Genomic DNA, 22802 nt, shown 5'->3' on the forward strand with positions numbered 1-22802 from the left:
TGGTATATGGTCCTCCTTGAGGTCTGTGAGGTGGATCTCTGCCCAACTGAAAAGAAGTGTGGTCAGATGCAATAGACTTTCTGATTTCATCCACCCCAGTTTGTTCAAGTATCTGACTGCCGTGGTGTTGATCTGATGTTGGAACTTCAGTAAACTGAACTGAATTGCTTTTAATTTTCTCCAGTTGGAGTAATATGTTCGCTTCATATGGCAACCAGTCAAGTTCCCCAAACTTGTCCACTTGTGTCTGTGGTGTAGACCTGGGGTGTAGACAGACAGGGTTTGTGAGATATTTTATTTGAAGTCACCACATTAGGGATGAGACTGTCCCTTTTGAAATCTGTATTATCTGAACTGGATGGTTGTGGTCCCACTGGAAGAAGAATTTAAACTGGAGAGGTCTGGAGTGGATCCTCCTCCATTTGACGCAATCTACTGCGGCCCCCATTTTGCCTAGGACTTGTTGATGTTTGTTATCTTGCGAGCTGGCAGGCTGAGGTTGAAAGTACCAGTATTGATCAATACCCCTAAAAATTCCAGGTGCTGAGTTTGGAAAGGGTGTTTTTTTTTCCCAGTTGATGAGCCACCCGAGCTCCTGCAGGTATGCTGATACTACTTTCCCGTGTTCAATTAGAAAAGTTTTGGACGGGCTTTGATGAGTATATCGTCTAAGTAAGAGACTTTCTGAATAGTTGGTTATTACAGAGGATTTCATTCCTTCTGTGGATCTTGGCTTGTCTGATGTAGTAAAAGCATCTGTGGGGTCTTGTGACAGGTCCAGATAGTATAATCTTGCTATGATGTCCAGAACCCAGTTGTCCTTGATCTCCCGAGCCCACACTGATCTGAAAGAAAAAAAAAAGTCTTCCTCCCACAAAAGACAGTGGAGGCTCCCAGACCTTCATGCTTCATGTGGCTTGAAAGAACTAATCCCTCTGTTCCCATTGCCTGGAAAAAGCTATGCCTGGCTTCTACTGTTTGGCTTCCTTGAAAGCTAGTTCTAGTGTTTTTCTGAAACATTTTCCTCTACCTGCGATCTTGGGGCAGGAATAATGATTTGCCCACCAAGGCCTTTTTAGATGATTTGATCCAGTTCCAGACCTAAGAGGAGGTTTCCTGTAAAAGCTGCGTGCAGCTGCTCAGGACAGGAAAATTGCTACAACTGCGCAAGCGCCGTTACGTTGCTTTCTTACTGAAGACTTCCAAAAGCGTTGAAGATGGCACCCGTGAGCTCTGCATCGAGGGGTAAAGACCATGGTAATGTCATTTATAGGAGCCCACTATATTTACTGCATGTTGGATGACTGAGGCAAACACTGAGATGCTGTCTGCACATAATTTCCAGAGAGCAATTTGATCTTTAATGGTGGCAGGTCAATATGCTTCAGAAGTTTTCCCATTTTGGGTCTCTGCTTATAAAATTCCTTCACAAGATTGTCAAGTATTTTATCAATAAGGAAGAGAATGAATCTGGAGACGCATTTTAGGACATCCTCCGGAAAATTCCTGTCCTCCATGCGGTCTTATGGCTTAGGAATGCCGCATCGTGCTTTTACTGTCACTCCAAATCTGCAGTCATATCTCCGTTCTCTACCCTCCCTTCTCAGCCGTCAGCCATACGAACTCCGCCCTCCATCTTCCGCCCTCCCTGCTCAGCCCTCTACCCTCTTTCCTCAGCCTTCCGCTTTACCTGTTCATTCCTCCACACTTTGCCCTCCCCCCTCAGAACTCATCTGTCAGACTTCTCTCTAAGCTTTCAGTCCGAGAAAGTGGAAATGTGTTTAAAACATCTTTATAATAATACTGGCAAAGTGCAGAGGGGTGAAGAGGTAAAGCGGAAGGCTGAGTGCTGAGGGTAGAGGGCTGAGCAGGGAGGGAAGAGGGTGGAGGACTGAGAGCGGAGGGATGAGGGCAGAAGGCGGAGGACTAAGGGGGGAGTTCGTATGGCTGACAGTTGAGAAGTGAGGGTAGAGGACGGAGGTATGACTGCAGATTTGGAGGATGAGTGACGATAAAAGCACTGGATGCGGCATTCCAAAGCCGTAGGACATCACATGAAGGACAGGTATTACGCCGGAGGAAGTCCTAAAATGCGTTCTGTAGACATCATATTCGTCTGGAGTTGTTTCTTCTCCCTTTGAAGTGAAACTTGTTTGATAGCGACTCAGAAACAGCTAAAACTAATTGCGCTCTTCCTTCCTTCTGCTTCAGAAAGTCTCAGATTTCACTTATGCGGAATGGCAGAAACCTTCTAATTTCTTTCATATAACTGGGTACTAATTCTCCTCCTAGATGCAGTACTGGTTCATTTGGATAAATAATACATTGCCAGTTAATGATTCAGCTGCTTTAATTTTAAAGTCATCTGTTGACTTAAAGGGGACCTGTCACCATAAGAAATAATTCCAAATTATTTTCCATTGTCTTTGTCAATTAAAATAAACGTTACTTACACTATATAGCTTATTAAAATCTTGTTTCCTTAAGTCTTGAAATTCACAATCACAGCAAGCAGACAGCAGCTGTTTAGTGAACACTTTTATTAAGGAAAGCTTCCCAAAATGTTTGTACTAGGGAATCTGATGCACTGGCTATGGATGCAGGAAAAATTAAAAGGGGGCAGTGACATCTAGGAAGTACAGAATTGAAAGTGAAAGTTATTTAGTGCCCCACCTCTATGCCTGAAGCATCAACAAAACTCCTTAGCTCTTTAGGGTGGTGGCAGACAGGGATATTAATCGGCCAGCGACAAATCTCTTCTACTGAGGGTGACTAATCTCCCTGAACTGCCTTTGTGCCCTTGTGATCAAAAACCAGAAGATAAGGAACTATAAAAATAGACCTAAATGGGCAATGAGTTTTGGCCCGAGGCCCCTTTAAATATTCAAACTTTGCGCTTTCCGTCATGATGCTCTCGTAAAACCAAAAAAGCATGCCGCGCGGCATAGGAACCAGCATCGGTGAAGGGAGAGGACTAGGGCTGAGGGCGTCCCCACTTACCCACCAGGGTGAGTCTTTACAGTAATGTATGAAGGCTGGAGTGAACAGATGTCTAACAGAACAGAACTTCCCACTTTACAACACCCTAAGGGGGGGACATATGGGACATAGCGTTCAGTGAATTTGCAATTAATCCTCAGCATTCAGCTCAGATTCAAAAGCAACAGTTATGACCCATGTGCTCCCCCCCCCTTAAGTCACTGATTGGTTTCTGCCTGTAACCAATCAGTGGAAACCAAGAGAGCTGAAAGGAGTTGTTCTGGCTATTATGTTAGACATGCAGTCACTCCAGGCTTTATACATTACATTTTTGCCTAACTATATTAAACATTTTTTATTTTGCACAGCCTATTTAACCACTTTTTATTTTTATACTTAACAACTCCTTTAAGATGCCTTATCATTTGTGGCTCTAGACATACTTCCAAAACCGTATAGAATGTCTTCAAACTCTTCCTAAATATGTATGATTCTGACTAGGTTTTAGATTGTTGACTAACTCCAACATGGTTTGAAGTTAGTATAAAATTGTTATACTTTTCTGGGTTGAGGGGAATGGGGTTCGCACAGCTCTTAAGAGAATAAATTAATTTATTTTCTGCAGCATCACCTGAAAAAAAAAATCCTGTCACTGGTTGGATAAACAAACTAGATTTTGTGTTATACAGTACTTTCTACTACTTCCTACCATTCTACATTCCAATTTCCCTCTCCATGTTGCAGAGGTTTCAGAACTTCCCTGCTAGAGGGATGTGGTCACCTTGGGCCAGTAAATACATCTAAAACAAAATGTGTAGCATTTCCAGCCTATTAATTGGTTCTTCTGAAGTTCTCTTTTAAGACCACCCCCTTCCCATATGGTCCCACAGTATGGAAACTTAAGAATAATAAAATCACATGATCTTGTGCATGTTTTTAGGCACCAGCACATTGATTCTACCTTTTTTCAAGTACTCTCATGTTGTACAGTTACATTCACACAACCAATCACATTGGCTCAATAATTATAAAGAAAACAAATTATTCTTGGGAAAACAATTTTATTCAGTGACAACAAAGATCGGTAATAACTAGGAATGCACCGAATCCAGGATTCGGTTTGTGATTCGGCCAAGATTTTTCAGCAGGATTCAGATTCGGCCGAATCTAATCCGAAAAAAATCACACAATTTTTCATCAAAATGCAAATTTCTTAACTGCATGCCGCACACATGGTTCTCTTTTAGCCCTAATTTACATTAAACACAAATTAGGGTTCGGATTTGTTTCGGTATTCACCAGAATCTGTCACAATGGATTTGGGATTCAGGCCAAATAAAATAGTGGAATAGATGCATTCCTAGTAATAACAGGACATCAATCCAAGTGGCAGGGAAAATTTTCAAACATTTAGAATCTCAACGGTGACTGAAAAATCCTTGAGGGTAATTATACTTGAATGGCTTAGTACGGCTTGGCCCCCTAGGCAGAAGGAAGGACAGGGAATAAATAAACGTGTAAGACAAGCAAAGTAGACAGAAACGTTGCCAAGTAAAATCAAATGCATCAATAAAACTGCATACTGATCTAAAATTGAATAAAAAGGGCGTAACAGATGAAAACAACAAGGAAGAATAACCATAACAAAACAACCTTGACATGTATCTAAAATCCTTTGAACAAATAATCAAATAAAGGATGTATATAGAGGGGCATGCCTTACCTGAGTAGGCGCAGACAGATCTTTTCTGGAGGAAACTCATGAGGCCCTTCCACACTGTTGTCGTGGCGCTCAGTTTCTAGGTAGACATCTAACAGCATGCAGAGCCTCTGAATCTGGTTTGTCAGCAGCTGGAATCCTGGAGGAGGGCCACACAGTTCCTTGTAGTAGACATTGACTTCACTCTCCATAACCTGTTGTCAAAGAGAAGTACAAATTCTTTAGGGTGACCATGAACTGTGCAAAAACAGCTGGTTTATCTTTGGCCTTTTCTCGTTCATGGTTTTTCAATACAAAAAACTAAATATTACTAAATATGGTAACCAAATGATGTAACTACATTATTCCCCAGTGAATCTCCAACAGTTTGCTGTGATTGAGCTGTGCACCGATTTCGAATGTCCATTTTGTTTCCCTATGTTACTTGTTTATACTTACAAAGTGCCAACTGTATTGGAGCAGAACCTATGACTGTGTACCTTTGTTTATATTTTTGTCAGTGATCTTCCCCTGCCCTTTCCCGCATCCTTACATCTCCAAATAGTTACTTAATTGAATACATGAAGATTGAAATGATTTCAAATGTTTTTAACTACAGGTTGAAGCTCACGGACAGGACTCTAAAGCACATTGAGGCCCAACTGGGGAGGATCTCAGCCTATAAGCTACTCCATGAATATAAAGTTATATCAGTATTCCTGATGTTAGCATACAAACACTGATAGGGTTGAAAACTTGCACATGTGCATTGATATAAGCATATTTATAAAAAAATAAATAAAATAAAAAAGGGATTCCTTACCCTGATATTGTCGTCATTGCTGGACAAACGTTCCCCTTTCCAGTTAAGGCAAAGGCTGAACACTGGCGGTACAGCACAATAACCAGGGTTCAGAACCACTACTCCGTTAAGTTTAGCTAAAAAAAAAATAAGAAGCAAATAAGACAAGTGTTATATAAAAGAAAATGGTGGCAGTAGAGCCTCAGAAAGGGAAAAAAGGCCACATTCTCAGTATTAAATTGCATTAAATTGTATAATATCCACATTCATTAGTCTTAACAGGACAATGTCTCTAATGTACTGTACGTTAAACAAGTGCAACTAAATACAGTTCAGTCCACCAGAAGTCTATGGGGGTAATCTATGCCACAATATTAATCAATTTTTCTATAGGGGAGCGACAAGAATGTTGTTCTATGAGGGATCCCAGGTTTTTCCACCATTGCCACTGTACTGTGTGTCTTAAAAAACCTCTGCTTATTGATCCATGGTTCAATGTAACTATAGCACAGGGATCCCTTTAACGGAGCATCACTTAGTTTTCACAACTGAATGTTACAGAGCTGCTCTGTCTGCATCCTCCTTACAGCATGCAACAAACAGAAAACAAAAAAGTAAATGATAGTGAGAGGTGTGTTCATTTAAAGGGCATGTAAAGTCTAAAATAGAATAAGGCTAGAAATGCTGTATTTTGTAACCTAAATATAAACATGAACTTACTGCAACTAATTTATGCTTTCAAAGTTGGCCACAGGGGGTCACCATCTTGTAACTTTGATAAACATCTTTGCAAGACTAAGACTATGCACATGCTCAGTGTGGTCTGGGCTGCTTAGGGATCGTCAAACAAAGCTGCTTGAGTCCTGCATGGCTGGGAAGTAAGGCGGGGGCTCCCCCTGCTGTTCATAAGTATGATTGTTTCCCTGCCCAGCAATTGGGGACCATCTGACAATTCCTATCCACAGCAGTAAATGAAGGGAGAATTTCACTGCATACAGTCAGGTTACTTATAAAAACAGTACACATTTTTTAATTAAAGTATATTGGAGATAGATTTCATTTTCATTAAAGAAAGTAAAAATGGGATTTTATTTTTTTGCCTTTACATGCCCTTCAATGAAATGCTACAACTTAAATCAAATTACAGAAATTTAGCCTAAGGCATCCTTCAAATGCTGATCAGCCCCATCATACCTGTTCCTCGTTCAATGAGCAGATTAAAATACTGGTCCGTTTCCTTTGCTAATCCACACTCTATAACATCCTTTGTATACGGCAGTGCCTGCAGCAGAAAATCCCGGTAAAAATACTATTTATTTGTAATTCAAATTGATTTGCTTCATACACAATAAAGTTCAGAATTTCAGAACACAAGACTAATTCAAATAATATCAAAAATGATTTTCCAACATTTGAATTTTCTTCTATACTTGAAGTAGTTATTGCAAAGCACAGACCCTCCACCCCCAGATATCGACCAATGCTTAACTCTGTACAGTGTTGTTATTCTTGATTTCTTTTTCACAGTAAAGCAGGGAGGGAACTCAATGCAAAGCCACAAAATGGCATCTGCTTAAAGGAACAGTAACATAAAAAAATAAGTGTTTTAAGTAATAAAAAATATAATGCAGTGTTGTCCTGCACTACTACACTACTATTGTTTATATAAATAAGCTGCTGTGTAGCAATGGGGGCAGCCATTCAAAGCAGAAAAGGTTCAGGTTACACAGCAGATACCAGATAAGCTCTGTAGAACATAATGGTGTTATCTGTTATCCACTATTTAACCTGTGCCATATAGCCTTTTTTTCAATATCCACCATTGCTACACAGTAGCTTGTTTATATGAACTATAGTAGTGATTCTGAAGCAAACACGTCAGTTTTACCAACGCAGGGCAACAGTACATTATATTTTCATTACTTTAAAACACTTTCATTTTTTGTTGTTACTGTTCCTTTAAGAAACAAGTCTTTATAAAGTAAAAATATTTAACTCACTAGATAATCCTCGTAGGTGATGACATTCCACTTTGTCAGTCGAGATATAACCTTGGCTGGAAAAAAAGATTGGCACTCCAAAGATACAGGGATACTACCATGTTCTGAAATACCAAACAAAGGCTGCTATTAGGATCTATTGCCAGTAGCCCCCTGCTGTGCAAACTATTATAAAAACCACTACAATGTCACTTGCACATCCAATCATTCAACAGTTGTATACAATGGAAACCTCTTGCAATGCCACTCATTCACTTTCAGTATACACTTAGGATACTTAGGATGACCCCGCCTTGTTGGTCTTGCCAGTTAATACCTATACGGGTACTCCTGTATGTTACATGCTCACCAATGCAGCAGCTGGGGTAGAACTAAGTTCTGGGGAAGTTTCATTCACGAATGGACATCAGTGTAATTTTTCTATAATGTTTTTGTGCAAAATGCACATCCCAACTCTAGTACGTGGAAGAAACAGAATCTGAGCTTTTAGGCCTCCAAAAGATTTAAAAAATATATAATTTACCTAAGGAGGCAAACTGCCGGTGCAAAGATAAACGTGAGAGCAATCTGGTCCTCAGCAACTTAATAGTCTTCTCCATGTGATTAGCACTGAGAGCATTGTCTGCTACAACTGCAGGCTGTGGAGAAAAGGGCATGGAAGTAAACAATGGTGTCAGAGAGAAGGAATAGTTAAAAAAACCATGTGTACTTAGACACACTAAAGCAGGGGTCCCCAACCTTTTTTACCTGTGAGCAACATTTAATTTAAATGTAAAAAGAATTGGGGAGCAACACAAGCATGAAAATGTTCCCTGGGGTGCTGATATGATTGGTTTTTCAGCTACCCTATGTGGATTGTCAGCTTTCTTTAGCCATAAACCTAGTTGTATGCAACCCAAACTTGCATTCAAGCAAATTATTGAAAAATAAGCACCTGCTTTGAGGACACTGAAAGCAACATCCAAGGGGTTGGTAATCAACCGGTTGGGGACAACTGCACTAAAGCATAACTTTAGACAATTAAAGGTTGTTGTTCACCTTTGAGTTAACTTTTAGAATGAGGATATGAAGCAAAGATGCCGTATATTTAAAATAGAATGGATACCATAAGCATAATCGTTCCGGAAAGCAGTGCAGTAAAAGTATGCCTCTATGTCTGTATTGATGTAGCATATATCTTCACTTACAACTGTTACCGCATCTGCCTATACTTATGGAGCTTAATACGAACGCCCGATAATACACGCTCACTTATAGGCATTAACACGCGTCTTCAAAAACTTAAGCGCATTGCTTATCAGTAGCCACAGTAATGACGAGACACTGTTTCGAAAAGTTCCGTGCAAATGTAATACAGCTCTATCATCGGTTTCAAATTGAAAGACTGTAACAATACTCCGGTTATAAAAGTAAAGATTAACTACTGATACAAACTGATAACAAAGAGTTTATATGGCTGCCAAAATGATTCAATTCCCTTCTTCCCCCTCAGGAATTTTTAACAGCATATTAACATCATGATTAATCAATTTTATGGACAATCAATTTTCATGGACAATTTGTAGAATAATTAATTATTGAAATTTGATTAAGATGAATTAATTTATATATGAATTAATTTATGTATATTTTGTTTGGTTTTTCTTTGATTCATTTTGGGTATTCATTCATTTTTCTAAGGTTGGTAATTTTCAGTAACTAATAAAATTTAATGCTATGGGATTTCAAATCCAGAGTGCGACTTTTAAAATATTTTTTTCCAATTTAAAATACTTAAGCTTTAATCTCACGCACCACCAGAAATGAGCTGGCTACATAAAATCTCTTTAATGGAGGTGTGTGTGCAGCCATTTATATATGTATATGATATATTTAATCCATGTAAGCCTTTTATCGACACTGCTATAAACAGCTGCCTGTGGTTACCTGTGGTTGGTCCGTTGGAAAATGAAGTCCTCCCATTGCTTGCACCCATATATAGGGATGTCCCAGTTCTGATATATAATCACTGAGGGACAAGATTCTGCAAACAAAATATGAATAAATTATTCCACTTTTATGACACACAACTTCAATGTATTACCTATTAGAAATATTACTTGCAGTTTATCTTGGAAAAAAGAAGACTGTACAATTCATCATAGCACCATCAAGTTTTGGGTTCATGTATAAGACTGGAATGAGGCTGGTAACCAGGGAAGTTAAAGGGAAAATATATCCCCTTTTCATATGAGCTCTTACAGTTGCCATATATTAAAATAAAGGATGCATACATTTCTTTCCCCGCACACACCTGATTCCACAGATTGAAAGGAAACCATGATGGTCTGCCTCTGCTCAAAAGGACCATTTCCTCACCCCACTTAGGATCACCATGTCATGTGACCTCACTTTTACCTTGTTTGATTGCGAAGTGATGGATTCTGGAAGATCAAGCCATCTGCTTTCCAACAGCACCCACTATAGAAAGCAAAGGGTCTTCAAGTCCCAGAATCCATCACTTCATAATGGAAAAAGGTATGGTATGGGTGTTAATTCTGGAAACCTAATTCTGATTTTTGGAAACTGAATTCACGATTTTTAAAGTTCCATTGGTATATATAAGGAAGGAGTTTCATTACACCATGTCTATTTAGGCAGGGAAATGGCTTACATAAGTAATAGGATTCTTTCAATCAGTGAAATAAGATATATCTGAAGATATAAAGCATAATCCCACATTTGGTTTAAAAATGCAGCCACCAGTGTTATAAGAGATTGCTCTTACAAACAACAAAAATAGAAAAATAACACCAGAGCACTGCTGTTTTTATTTGTATAATTAGGTACAAAGGGTGGAAGAGTCTATAAAGTAATTCTTCAGTTTTGTTCCAAGAGTTAATATAGAAAGTAGCTGAACCCCCTCCATATTCTCACTTCAAAGCCTAGAAAAGATTGTTGTTCAATTTTCACTTTACCTTATGACATTAAGTAAAGCAGAACATACCCGATTTTATCAAACTGATATTGGTTTGCTGGATTTGGTGTAGTCTTTCCATCATCACCTTGGTATAAACAACTCAGCATCAAATCTGGATTCAACAGGTCCCTTGAAAAGAGGTAAAAAGAGGTTTTGGGCTGCTCACATCGATTATGTTTATATGAAAATTCTTGGTCACTGTTGGTTGCTCATTGTTTCAAAGTTTGAATGGTAGATTAGAATTTATTCAAAAGAAAGGCTAATGGGGGGGGTGCCCTTTTGTCAGGTGTCTAGAAAAGTGGCAAGTTCTAAAAAAGTGGCAAGTTGTGAAGTTCCTACCTCTCTGAAGGATAGAGGTAATATTTTCACAGATTATTTTCTGACCAAGTTTTTAGTTATGATGCAGAGGCTTCCTCTCTCAAACCCCATCCTTGTCTCTAATTGTACTTATGTTGGTGGACTTTCTGTACTACTGTGTGTTTCTTACCCAGCAGAGATGGCAGTAGAGAGCTCAAAAGCTGGCAGAATTTTAACTTTCACAGTCAGGATATTGAGGTTCATGAGAAAGTAGAAAGTCAGGGTTAGAGTGCTTCCTTCTGTAAAGATGAATTGAGAGTTTGTAACTGAAATCACTGCTCATGCACTACATACAGTTTTGTTTTGTTTTTTTTAAAATAATTAACTACTGCTTACCTTTGCACTTCAATGTGATGGTCACACACAGGGGATGCCTTTTAAGCATCTCCTTCCTTTTATCATCCAACTGAACTCCAAGTGTTGGCCGCCGTCGCTTCTAAAATTAAAAAAAAAAACCCAATGTATATTATTTCAACGGTTATAATGTACTTACAAATCTAAATGTCCAACCTTGTATGAAAAGTACTTGAACAAGGTTTGGCATAAAAGAAGTCAGTACGTTTTGAGATTGTCTCTCACTCAATAAAATTCCTTCTAAATAAATCTAAAAACAATCTGCCTATAGGAAAAAACGCATTCCGAGGCAAGTTCAACCAACTTTAGTTACATAGTTTCCTTGCGGATTCTCCTGACAGCTTGTAAGCACTTTTTTTTTTATAAAATATAAAAATATACAAGTGCAATAATTTTTGCAATATTGTCTTTGGATACTCATGCAATTAAGAGAAAGAGAACAGGCTTTTCCACCTACAACACTATCTACTTTGAGTAGACAGGGTATAGTGGTAAGAGAAGGAGGCAAAGATTTTTTTATAGTACAGATATTGGATCCATTATCCAGAAACCCGTTATCCAGAAAGCTCCGAATTACAGAAAGACCATCTCCCATAGGCTCCATTTTATCCAAATAATACAAATTTTTAAAAATGATTTCCTTTTTCTCTGTAATAATAAAACAGTAGCTTGTACTTGATCCCAACTAAGATATAATTAATCATTACTGGAGGCAAAACCAGCCTATTGGGTTTATTTAATGTTTACATGATTTTCTAGTAGACTTAAATGAAGATCCAAATTACAGAAAGATCCATTATCCGGAAAGCCCCAGGGCCCGAGCATTCTGGATAACAGGTCCTGTACCGTATCCTACTTATAGGTGGAAGAGATACCCAATAGTTCCTGTGATCACATGGTTCTAGTGCCCTCCAAGATGGTGAAAGAGAAATGTGGGTGTTGCAAAGGGATCACTGAGCTTCCATAACATATTGGGCGATATGTGCAATACTGGACATACCCAAACACAGGGAGCTACACGTTTCATGTATACATTTTAAACCAGGAATGCATAGAGGAAAATTTCAAAATAAGAACAAAAATAAAAATATAATAACATTAATAAGGTTTGTGTGTTAAGAGTTAATTTAAAGAAAAAAAAGTGTACTTTTTTCAGAAGTTACAATTTATTCTGGCCATTTATAGTAAATGCATATTCAAATACCGGTAGTAAAATGTCATTCTCTCAAAAATGGCACAAGCACTTTTATTTGGGTTCCTATATGAAATCATATGTTTACATCACTAAATACAGAGCTTCAATAAAGAACAACTTATATCAAAAGGGTTGACAATTTAGAACAAAGAACAGTTGTAAAATTAGAAAAGGTTTGCTATATTAGCAACTTTCTATACTGTGTTATGTATTCTCTATTATGCTTTTTCTTACCGTTGTCTGCTCCTCTTCGGCATCAGAATCGCTCTCATCATCTGGTAGAACAGAGCAGAAGTACCCAACATGAACTCAATGTGGATGTTCTACTTACAATTAACATTCATTTATTTAACATTCCTCATTTTAATAATGTTAAGTGACCCAAGGAGATTCTTGGCAGTGCTATCAACCAAGATTTGTTTTGTTTAGTGACTTTAAAGTAGGGATTTAATCATGAAAAATCTATGGTTTTTGGCTATTTCTTGTGCCTGACGTTTCTCCATGTTTGGTTCTTGTCAGATAGATAATGAAGACATGGAGTGTTCCATATGAAGAGATATAATGTTAGCACGCTACACACTTTAGCATCCAATTGAGCTTGAATGGCCAATGAGCTTAAGACAATTGTTTCTATTTAATAATTACTTCACTTAAAGCTAACAGAAGCAGGTCTAGTAGGCCAAACGTGACAAACTTCTTTTCCTGACTAATTCACAAGCCAATGTTTGCTGCTGAATATTGCACATCACCGGTGTTACCAATTGGCATGGTTTAACTTTCAAATTTCAGACCCAATATACTTTTGGAAATGTAGCGTATATTTAGTCAAACATCCTTATTTTTCTTTTATCAAAAAAATACTTTTTTTTTTTTTTAAAGCAGAGCTTTATTTTGTGGTTCATGATGGGAACAGCATCTCACCAAAAACTCACACTTTCTTTTTGTAGAGATAAATTTGTTTTCTCAGAATACAACTGGCAATAATGCAGTTGTGCAAACAGTTTAAAATAATATCCTCACCTTGAGAGTCTTCTGGTGGTTTAAACAAAGCTCTTGCCTCTTCTACATTCCCTTCAATGGTTACCACAAGCTTCCGGTCTGTAAAAGAAAACAAAAAGAAGTTGTTCATTTACATATTAAAGAATAACGCAGTTATGTACTAAAAGGTGCCAAGCTTGCTCCAGATCTAGTGACCTGTAGAAAACAATTAGCAGGTAGCATTTGATTAAATACAAACATTATATTGGTAGCTAAAGGCTACTATACCTAGTAAACTATTGAGGTAATGGAATATTGCTACATTGCCAGTAAACCATAGCAATCTGTCAGCAGGTAGCATTAACTGCTTATCTGTTTGAAAACAAACATATTGCAATGGTTGCCATGGGTTACTAGACACAGGCAAACTTTAAAGGGGAAGGAAACCCAGTTGGCGCAAAAACCCTCCCCCCCTCCCGTGTGTTGCCCACCCTCCCTCCTCCCCCCTGGCCTACCCGTCCCGCTGGGCAAATGCCCCTAACTTGTTACTTACCCTTCTGCGCAGGTCCAGTCCAGGGAGTTCACAGACGACATCTTCTTCCGCGCGATCTTCTTCCTGCTTTGAACGGCGCATGCGCAGTAAGAGCATTTCGCCGGTACGATCTACTGCGCATGCGCCAAAAGTACATCGTGACTTCTGGCGCATGCGCAGTAGATCTGTACCGGCGAAATGCTCCTACTGCGCATGCGCGAAAACGCCGTTCAAAGCAGGAAGAAGATCAGACAGGTAGGCCAGGGGGGAGGAGGGAGGGTGGGCAACACACGGGAGGGGGGGGGAGGGTTTTTGCGCCAACTAGGTTTCCTTCCCCTTTAAACCCTTTATCAGATTGCCTCATTTGTGCATTTTATTAACAGATTAATAAATCTGGCTTGGCAGGCCTGGATTTGTAGAGAACCAGCAATCTAACCCCACCCCATTCCACAAAAGGCCAGGGTATAAGACTGCAGGGGCCGTATAACCCCCTTCTTCAACATGAAACCATAAATATGTCTGGTGTTAAATACATATTTATGGTTATTTTTTTACTCAAGAAAATTCAAGGTTTTTGTTATTTCTTTAACTGAACAAACAGAAAAACTAAAGCTACTTCATGTTTCTAGCTTCCTGGTTCTTGTGAGATGGATCATTCAATTCCCAATGTGATAAACCTACTGCAGAGTAAACTTCCACTTATCCGTCAAAATAATTGATAAAATGGGTGAAAGGAGATTGTTGTTTAAACAGCGCTCATTGTCTCTGAACTAAATCGGCTTTTAAGAACAGAGCAAAAGTGAAAGCAAAATACTGTTATGGATTTATAATAGAAAAAGCTACCAAATTAACTTAAAATAGGCAAAATCTATTTTAATTATAAGTTTTATTTTGTTCATGTTATAGGTGTATATATGTCCCTTTATACCTATGCAAACATGAATGTATATTTATCACAATTCAAAAACAAAACCCCATATACCTATGCAAGGCAATCTAGGTTTTACTAAAATGTTTTAGATCTTTACATACACAGATCAAGAAAATAAAGCCCTCAACTGCCGTATAAGAATGTCACTGATTACATGCATTATTGCCCAAAGCACCACAGTTAATGATCTGAGGAGCCTGAAAGTAGAATAGAAGATGAGCTAGTCATACTGCAGCACAAGGAATTGTCAGTTGGCACATAGACAGTGCAGCCATAGTTCAGCACCTACAAGAATGCTGATATGTCTTAAAGGGGAACTAAAGTCTAAAATTGAATAAGGCTAGAAATGCTGTATTTTGTATACTAAACATAAACATGAACTCACTACACCACACGCCTAATCAAACAAATGATTTATGCTTTCAAAGTTGGCCACAGGGGGTCACTATCTTGTAACTTTGTTAAACATCTTTGCAAGACCAAGACTGTGCACATGCTCAGTGTGGTCTGGGCTGCTTAGGGATCGTCATAAATTATCAAAACAGCACAAGTCAAATAATATCTGCCAGAAGCCCATACAGCAAGACTGATTAATAATCAGAATATACAGACTGCACTGGGTCCTGAGTTGTCATGTAATTTAATGTGGATTTTAGTTTTTGTATTGTTTAATACAAACTTTCTCCAACTCTGCAGAACCAGTGGCTGCAGCAAAATAATCCTCCAAATAGAATCCCAGTTTATCTGTTTAAATCTGACTCAATGATCTTTGTCCCTGCAGCTGGAGTTGAAAACAGTGAAGGGGATGTAAAGCCAAAATAAATTCCAATACAAATCACTACACAGTTGCTGACTGCTCTACTAACAAAGCTGCTTGAGTTCTGCACGGCTGGGAAGTAAGGCGGGGGCTCCCCCTGCTGTTCATAAGTATGATTGTTTCCCTGCAGAGCAGTTAGGGACCGTCTGACAATTCCTATCCACAGCAGTAAATGAAGGGAGAATTTCACTGCATACAGTCAGGTTTCTTATGAAAACGGTATACATTTTTTAATTAAAGAATAATGGAGATAGGTTTCTTTTTTATTGAAGAAAGTAAAAATGGTATTTTATTTTTTTGCCTTTACATGCCCTTTAAGCTGGCCATAGTAGCAAAGATCCGATCGTACGAATTGAGGATTCGTATGATTTTTGGGCCGTGTGTGGAGAGTACCGACGAGATTGATCGTTTGGTCGATTGGACAGGTTAAAAGATTTGTCGGCTGCCGATCATTTCTCTGCATGTATTGCCGATCGTACGATTTTCAATGGGAGACTGTCATTAGTTTTACATAACTTTCGTATGATTGCTGTCAGGGGCAGAACATTGGCTGATCTGTTCTTTTACTACTTTATTTGATCTGAATGGTTAGTGGTAGGTCGGGAAAGGGGGAAGTTCGATCGTTCGAGAATTCAAACGATCGGATCTTTGCATCTATGGCCAGCTTTACACAAGGAGCAGCAGTGCCAGACTCCACACCACAAATCAAATCACATGCATTCATACAGTATTATGATTATTTGCTAAAAAGGGTCATTGCAGAGGAGTGAAAAACCAGTACTGAATAAACCCTGAAGATGAAAGGGAGGTGAACAGAAGAGATATACTCACCCTGCCTATAGGGCTGGGCGTAACTCTTCATGTGGGCTAACATGGAAGGAACAAAACAAACATGGGAGAGAGCAGGAAATGAATAAGGGTAGAGATATATAGAGAGCACAAGGAAGGGGGTAGAATGAAAGGCAGATAATAGGGAGGTTTACAGGAGAAAAGATAACAGGCGACAGTCACATACAAAAAAAACTAAGAATTGACATTCAACAAGGGAGAAAAGTCACAGATTGTGGATTGCTGCTCTATATAGCGGAGTGTTATAGACTGAAAGTTACTGTCCTACATAACTGGAATGGAAAAGATGACTGACAATTATTATCTATCTATCTATATGGTAGGAGTGCGTTTAATTTCAAATTTACTACTCTGTATGGTTAAAGTACCCCATATAATGGTGTGGCAGCCACTGGAATTATTCATGTTATTTATGGTAGAAGTAATAGATTCTGTACTGTACTACATGACTGAATAAGGACATATTATATACAGAATTGATGTGTATGTGCAAGTGCGCCACTCATCTGTACATGTTTAAAGAACAAATCTTTTCTCCCCATTAACCACACAAGCATAATTCAGGAAATGTTAGTTACATGGGCTAACATGACTATTTTAGAACAAAATTAAACTACTTAACATTAGTTTTAACTAGCTGACATAGAGGTATATTCATGTCCCAAATTAAGACACAGTCCAATTTATCAGATCTACCTTCCATACAAATGCTTCTACTGAGGAAAATAATGCTAGTCGTATTTAATCCTTTAATATCTTGGAATTAAAAAAATAAATAATGAATGTACATTGCAAAAGTGCTTAGAATAACACTCTCATCAGTTTTACATTCACAGTAATTTTAAATGTTTACTTATTCTTTAAAGTCACTGCATAGGAACAATAATTGCCACCTTTAGTTGTCCAGTGATCAAGTTACTTGTATGACATGTTCCGATTTGTTTTGGTCAGGTTCTAGAATCTGCCCAAATTTAAATACAGTCAAAAAGGCAGACATTCAGTGCATCCCTATTACGCAATACCTTTCACCACAACTCATCTGGACTGCTCTGCATCTCAGCAATGCTTTAGGCACCTTCCCAAAGCTAGCATAAAGTTTTCTAAATAAACCACTGGCTAATGACAGAGTAAGATTTAAATTACTGGGGTCCCCAGCTGTGAACGAATTTCCAACTTAACGCCAGTATGGCACTGATAACAGCAGAGAGGAAAGATAGCTTATTTAATTATCAGTAGAACAGGCATGTTTAATGAGCCATAGATACAAATAGATCTCAAAATACAAGACAAAAAGCATTGATTTTCTGCCATGAGCCATAGCGAATTAGCCAATTATATATAGTAGAGATATAAAGAAACTAACTTGGGTTACCTGAATTGTAACGCACTACAAACAAGATGACAACTTGAGGATGCTATTTTATACCAATTAGACATAACTGACAGCAACTGGGATCAAATGCGAGTAGGATCTGGAATCCCTATTGCATTGATACAAATAGAGTACATTGCGGTTTCTGAAATTTACAAGGCTTAACTCCATTTTTGGCAATCATCACATATGATCATTCAGTAAATCGGATATGTCTGTATATAAATATATACTAATGCAGCGTCAATCCAACACCCACACAAAGAAATTAATGTCATGCACCAGATGCACCTACAATGATTCTGACATCTCAAAATCTTTTAGTTACCTGGGCTGCATAAAAGATAACATTATATTCCTTTTCAAGTGTCATTCACTTTAAATCCTATGCATACTTACCACAAGCTTGGCTGTAGGCGCTAGCCTGGACAAATAACACATACAGTGGTGCTGGAAGGTGGCGTGCAGTCTCATACTGTTTATGCATGCAGTCAAATGGCATGGATAAATATTCTTGAACCGGCAGTGAAGCCTGAGAGAAAGGAATTAAATTAGAGGAATATATATATATAGATATATTATAGATGCTAGACTCAACAAATGAAAGAGGATATATCAGATATCCATGTTAAAGTTAGAACAAACCAGTTAAGAGCTGTTACTTCAATAGAAGATCATGATAACGGCTTCTCCAAAAAAAAAGAAAAAAAAAAGAAAAGTTTCAAAGCCTCCAAGTTACTGAAAAGGTCAGTAACTGTGGTTGGGCTCCCTGTGCTGAAATTGGAATCTGCTTGGGTGAAGAGTTAAATACTGTTTCCTGGCCTGAGTAACTTCCTGGTAGGCTCCAATACCACTGTTCAGCTTTTAGGAGAAAATATATATACCACAAGTTAGGTCTCCTAACATTCTACCCAATCTATTACCTGCATAATGCTGTTAAGTTGGGGCTGCAAACTGTTAAGATATTCCTTTTTAATTTCGATCTCCTTAAGTATCTTCTCCTTGCTGGCCAGACACTCCTTGTACTTCTCTGCAAGCCTAAGCAAAAAAAAAAAAAAAAAAAAAAAAAAAAGACTTTACTGGAAACATTCTATTTTGACTAGAGAGTATTGTTAAACATCTGCAGCTATCTCTTTTAATGATAAAAATTGTATATATACCAGTGCCCAGGTTTGCTAACTTCTGTGGTCAGCTCTATTCTGCTAAATTATTTGTATCTTTTTATTACCGAGTCATTATTATAACATCAAAGTAATGAAATAATGAGTAAAAAAAAAAATCACTGAATTAAACAATCCAAAAGTAAATTAATACGTTCCATTGAATAGGACATCACCTTTTCCTCTGTTCCAGCTCCCAGTCTAGACGTGACAAGGTTTGCTGGTGGGGATCAGTGGAAGTAATTTCTGGTTTACTTATGGCAACAGGTGCTTTACTGTAAAATTCCTCCACACTCACTAGCTCAATCTCTTCATGCTTTGATCTGTAAAGATAAAGAAAAAGGCAAAAACATGCAGGCACAAGTACTTGCAGACATTAGGCAAGGAAGGCTTCTGGAGGTTTGCCAACATGCATCAATAACATGCAATTTCTTTATTATATACAAAACTAAATACAACAGTACCATACATGATCAGTGTTAAGAAGATCTGTCTCGGGAAGGATAAACCAATCACAATACTTAGAAACATGACAATACATAACACCACCAGTCCAAGACTTATTTTAGGGAAAAGAACTCAATATTTTAGTAACTGCCACTCCAAAAATGTTAAATCAACTTAAGGAGAGGAAAAATTAGCTGCACAAATACAATACTTACTTGAACTCCAGACATTTTGTGATCTCTTTCTGTAGATGCATGACTTCATATAGCAAGTTTTGCAGCTGCAAATGATATGCATCCACCTTCTGCTTAGCCTACAGGAGAAACAATGAGAGGAGAACAAAAAAAGTGAACATTCTGTTTGTTCAGGCTGACAGCCCTAATGATGGAAGAGCCGCAGTGATGGAGCTCCACTTCACTTATTTTTGGGCAACAAATAGAAATTTCCCAGCAATATTGCTTATTAGATACAATACAGCCTATTAGTGTTATCTAAAGTTGTCTATAAGGGGCAGAATGTTATATTCCACAAAAAAAAAAAAAATGCCAATCTGTCTCTATACAGAATAACCGAAGTCCCTTCAATTTATAAAACATTTACAAGAAGGTAACTTCTATATTGTTACTAATACAGTATAAATAACAAAAGGCTAGGGATTGACTTTTACCTCATGAGTTTGGTCTCGAGCTTTCTTAAGTCGAATGTGGGCCAATCGATTGAGTTTCTTCAGAGTCATGAAGTGCACACAACTTTGGACCTTTTTTTCTTCAATCTCCAAAGCCTGAGGATGAAAGAGCCCACTTTAAGTATATCATGTGACTAATAAAATGTATAATGCTCTGTGTCCCACTGCTAAGACATAGATTAGTATCATTTAAACTATTATAGCCTGATGAGGGTGTGGCCCCCAATTTTTCCTGGTAAAGCTATCATCACATGTTGCAGCACAAATTAAATTATACAACACACCATTGACAAATACGCCATGTTAAAACCCTGGGTACTGAAGCTCCCAGTTTGAATCTTCACTATTTGAAAGCTATGCATGAAAATGTCAGAAACTTTCTTTGGAAAATTGGTTGCTGTAATAAAACAGCCTCTAGCCCTAACCGGGCTCTAATCAGACTAAAAGACGGAATCACCTAGGGGTGCCATGGGGCCCATTTAGCTGATGGAAATCTAAAGGAGAACCACTGGCACGAGGATGTGTCTGCCAGTGGGTTCAAGCCCCTGTATTTAATTAGTATCAAGCAAAGAAGTTACAACATCTAGTGGATTGCATTTTAGAGATACTAATGGAATCAGCAGAATAGATTTATTAACAATACAAATTAAAATATACTTGAATCAGTGCAAATATCAAATACTTTGAAGTGGCTAAAGCTGGCAGCATAAGATAGGGAGCTGCTGTTTTCCTGTATTGAGAAAAAATGCCTCTTTAATACTCATAAATCAGTATATTTGTAACACTCACACTGTCTCGGCTTCCTTTACTCTTTAATTCTTGAATTTCAGACATCAATCTCTGCAAATCAAGACAAGTATCTTTGTACAGCTGATAGTCTTCTTTTGGATCTCGTACATCTACTTCAGCCTCTTCACTGTAATATCGACCCTCCTGCCATATCATAGAGCAGTAAAAAAAAACTAAACATCAGACTAATGTAATTCAGCATAATTAAAATACATATATATCTCTCTAGTAGGCTGCAAAAAAGACAATGTATTAAACACACAGTCGGTTACCTGGTCTTCGTGGCGACCTCTCTTTACATCCTCATTTCGATTCACTTTGGGTTTTCTTTTCTTTAAAGAATCTGAAGCCATTTCTATATGGTTTGGCGTATACTATAAGACACAAGCATGTGTTTCACCTTCACAGAATCCAAAAAATAGTAAAAAGCAGTATATTGAATGAATGGTTATATCATCTTTCAAGTCACCGATGATTTTTTTAAGCAAAGCTTAAATGTTAAAGAAGTCTATCCAGCAGGACCCTTGTATCTGTTTGTCTGCAATGTCCTTGGCTTTTGGCAAAACTAGGAACATTATACAAAATTAGTGGATGGTGTATTTGAAGATAAAATGTGCCAACTTATACTGTATATACTATATATATATATATATATATATATATATATATATATATATATATATATATATATCTCTATCTCAAACATTACAGTGTACAGTAAGTCTTAGTTAACTTATTTAACTGAAGAAAAACATTGACATAGTTGGCCAGTTTTTATTATTACTAAAAATCATTTGGATGAGAATACAGTTTCAGTGAGCAACAAAAGTATTTTAAAATACAGGTATAACAATGTAATGTTGTAATTCATCCTCATCTGTGTATTATATACTCCACACAATAGAGTCAGACTTTATGAAGCATATGCAAGACTTCAAAATAGCTGAAATCCAGTTGTTTCTAAAAGTGGCCATAGACGTAGACCGCCAAACGAGCGGATCTCTCCCCGATATGTCCACATTGAAGTGAGCGATATCGGGCTGATCCAATCGTGGACCCTAGGGCCCAACGATTTGATCAGTATGGATCCGATACAGATGGTCAGATCACGGGACCGCATAGACGCACAGGTGCACCCCCGATACACTGGGATTTTTTAACCAGCCCGATCGAGATTTGGGATTTTGGCCCGTGAATGGCGGCCTTAAGAGTTGATCACTTAGGGGGGTCTATTTATCATGCTGTGTAAAAAGTTAAGTGAAGCATTAAGGTGATTTTGCCCAGAGCAACCAATCAGCAATTCGATTTCACAAATTATAAAACAAAAGATCTGATTGGTTGATATGAGCAACATCACCAGCAATGTCTGGCTCCACTTTTTACACAGTATGATAAATAGACCCCATAGTGTGTATTTGGACAGTGTGGTTTCCTCGTGGAGGCCAATTAAGCAGTGATGGCTGTGGGTATGGCCATGGGTGAATTAAAAACCTTGTGTCCTAATTGAATAAACACAGAGGCCCAAAACATGTTCCTAGTCTTGCTTACACCACCAGCAGCTTTGCGGCCCCACGCTAATCTTCATTAATCAATAACATGCTGGTCAGCGCTAGAACACCCAATACTCGAGCATATCACGGGGCAGTCCCAATTTCATAAAACAACTTACAGTTTCGGATCGCTATTCAAGTAAGTTCCTCGACTCCTGCCGGTCGACAAGCGTCGCAAGACTATGACATCACCACTACCAGTACGTAAGCGCTGCGACGCAGTACGTAGCCGTCTGTAGGGTAGAGATGCGATTGGATGGAATGCTTCTGTGTTAGGAGAGCACGACAGTTAGGGAACAAAGCAATACTTTTTTTCTGTAGTGTTTTCCCTACCCGCTCTGCTCCCA

General features: G+C 38.2%; 1 protein-coding gene across 3 annotated transcripts; it reads right to left on the reverse strand.

Annotated features, from left to right (window-relative positions):
- Window positions 1-4023: 4023 nt before the first annotated feature.
- thoc5.L (THO complex 5 L homeolog) lies at window positions 4024-22714 on the reverse strand. 3 transcript variants are annotated; one of them, XM_018246043.2, is made up of 21 exons: window positions 22575-22714; window positions 21178-21279; window positions 20906-21049; window positions 20099-20212; window positions 19647-19744; window positions 19161-19307; window positions 18748-18862; window positions 18224-18356; window positions 16435-16470; window positions 13366-13443; window positions 12580-12620; window positions 11133-11232; window positions 10927-11035; window positions 10467-10568; window positions 9407-9503; window positions 8004-8118; window positions 7481-7584; window positions 6675-6762; window positions 5502-5617; window positions 4703-4893; window positions 4024-4461 (listed from the first exon to the last, which is right to left on the reverse strand). In XM_018246043.2, exons 2-21 carry the CDS (start codon window positions 21256-21258, stop codon window positions 4398-4400), a joined length of 2073 nt encoding a protein of 690 aa, XP_018101532.1. In that variant the 5' UTR covers window positions 21259-21279; window positions 22575-22714; the 3' UTR covers window positions 4024-4397.
- Between the last annotated feature and the right edge of the window lie 88 nt (window positions 22715-22802).

The sequence above is a fragment of the Xenopus laevis genome, chromosome 1L (genome assembly GCF_017654675.1).
Source record: "Xenopus laevis strain J_2021 chromosome 1L, Xenopus_laevis_v10.1, whole genome shotgun sequence".
Lineage (NCBI taxonomy): Eukaryota > Metazoa > Chordata > Amphibia > Anura > Pipidae > Xenopus > Xenopus laevis.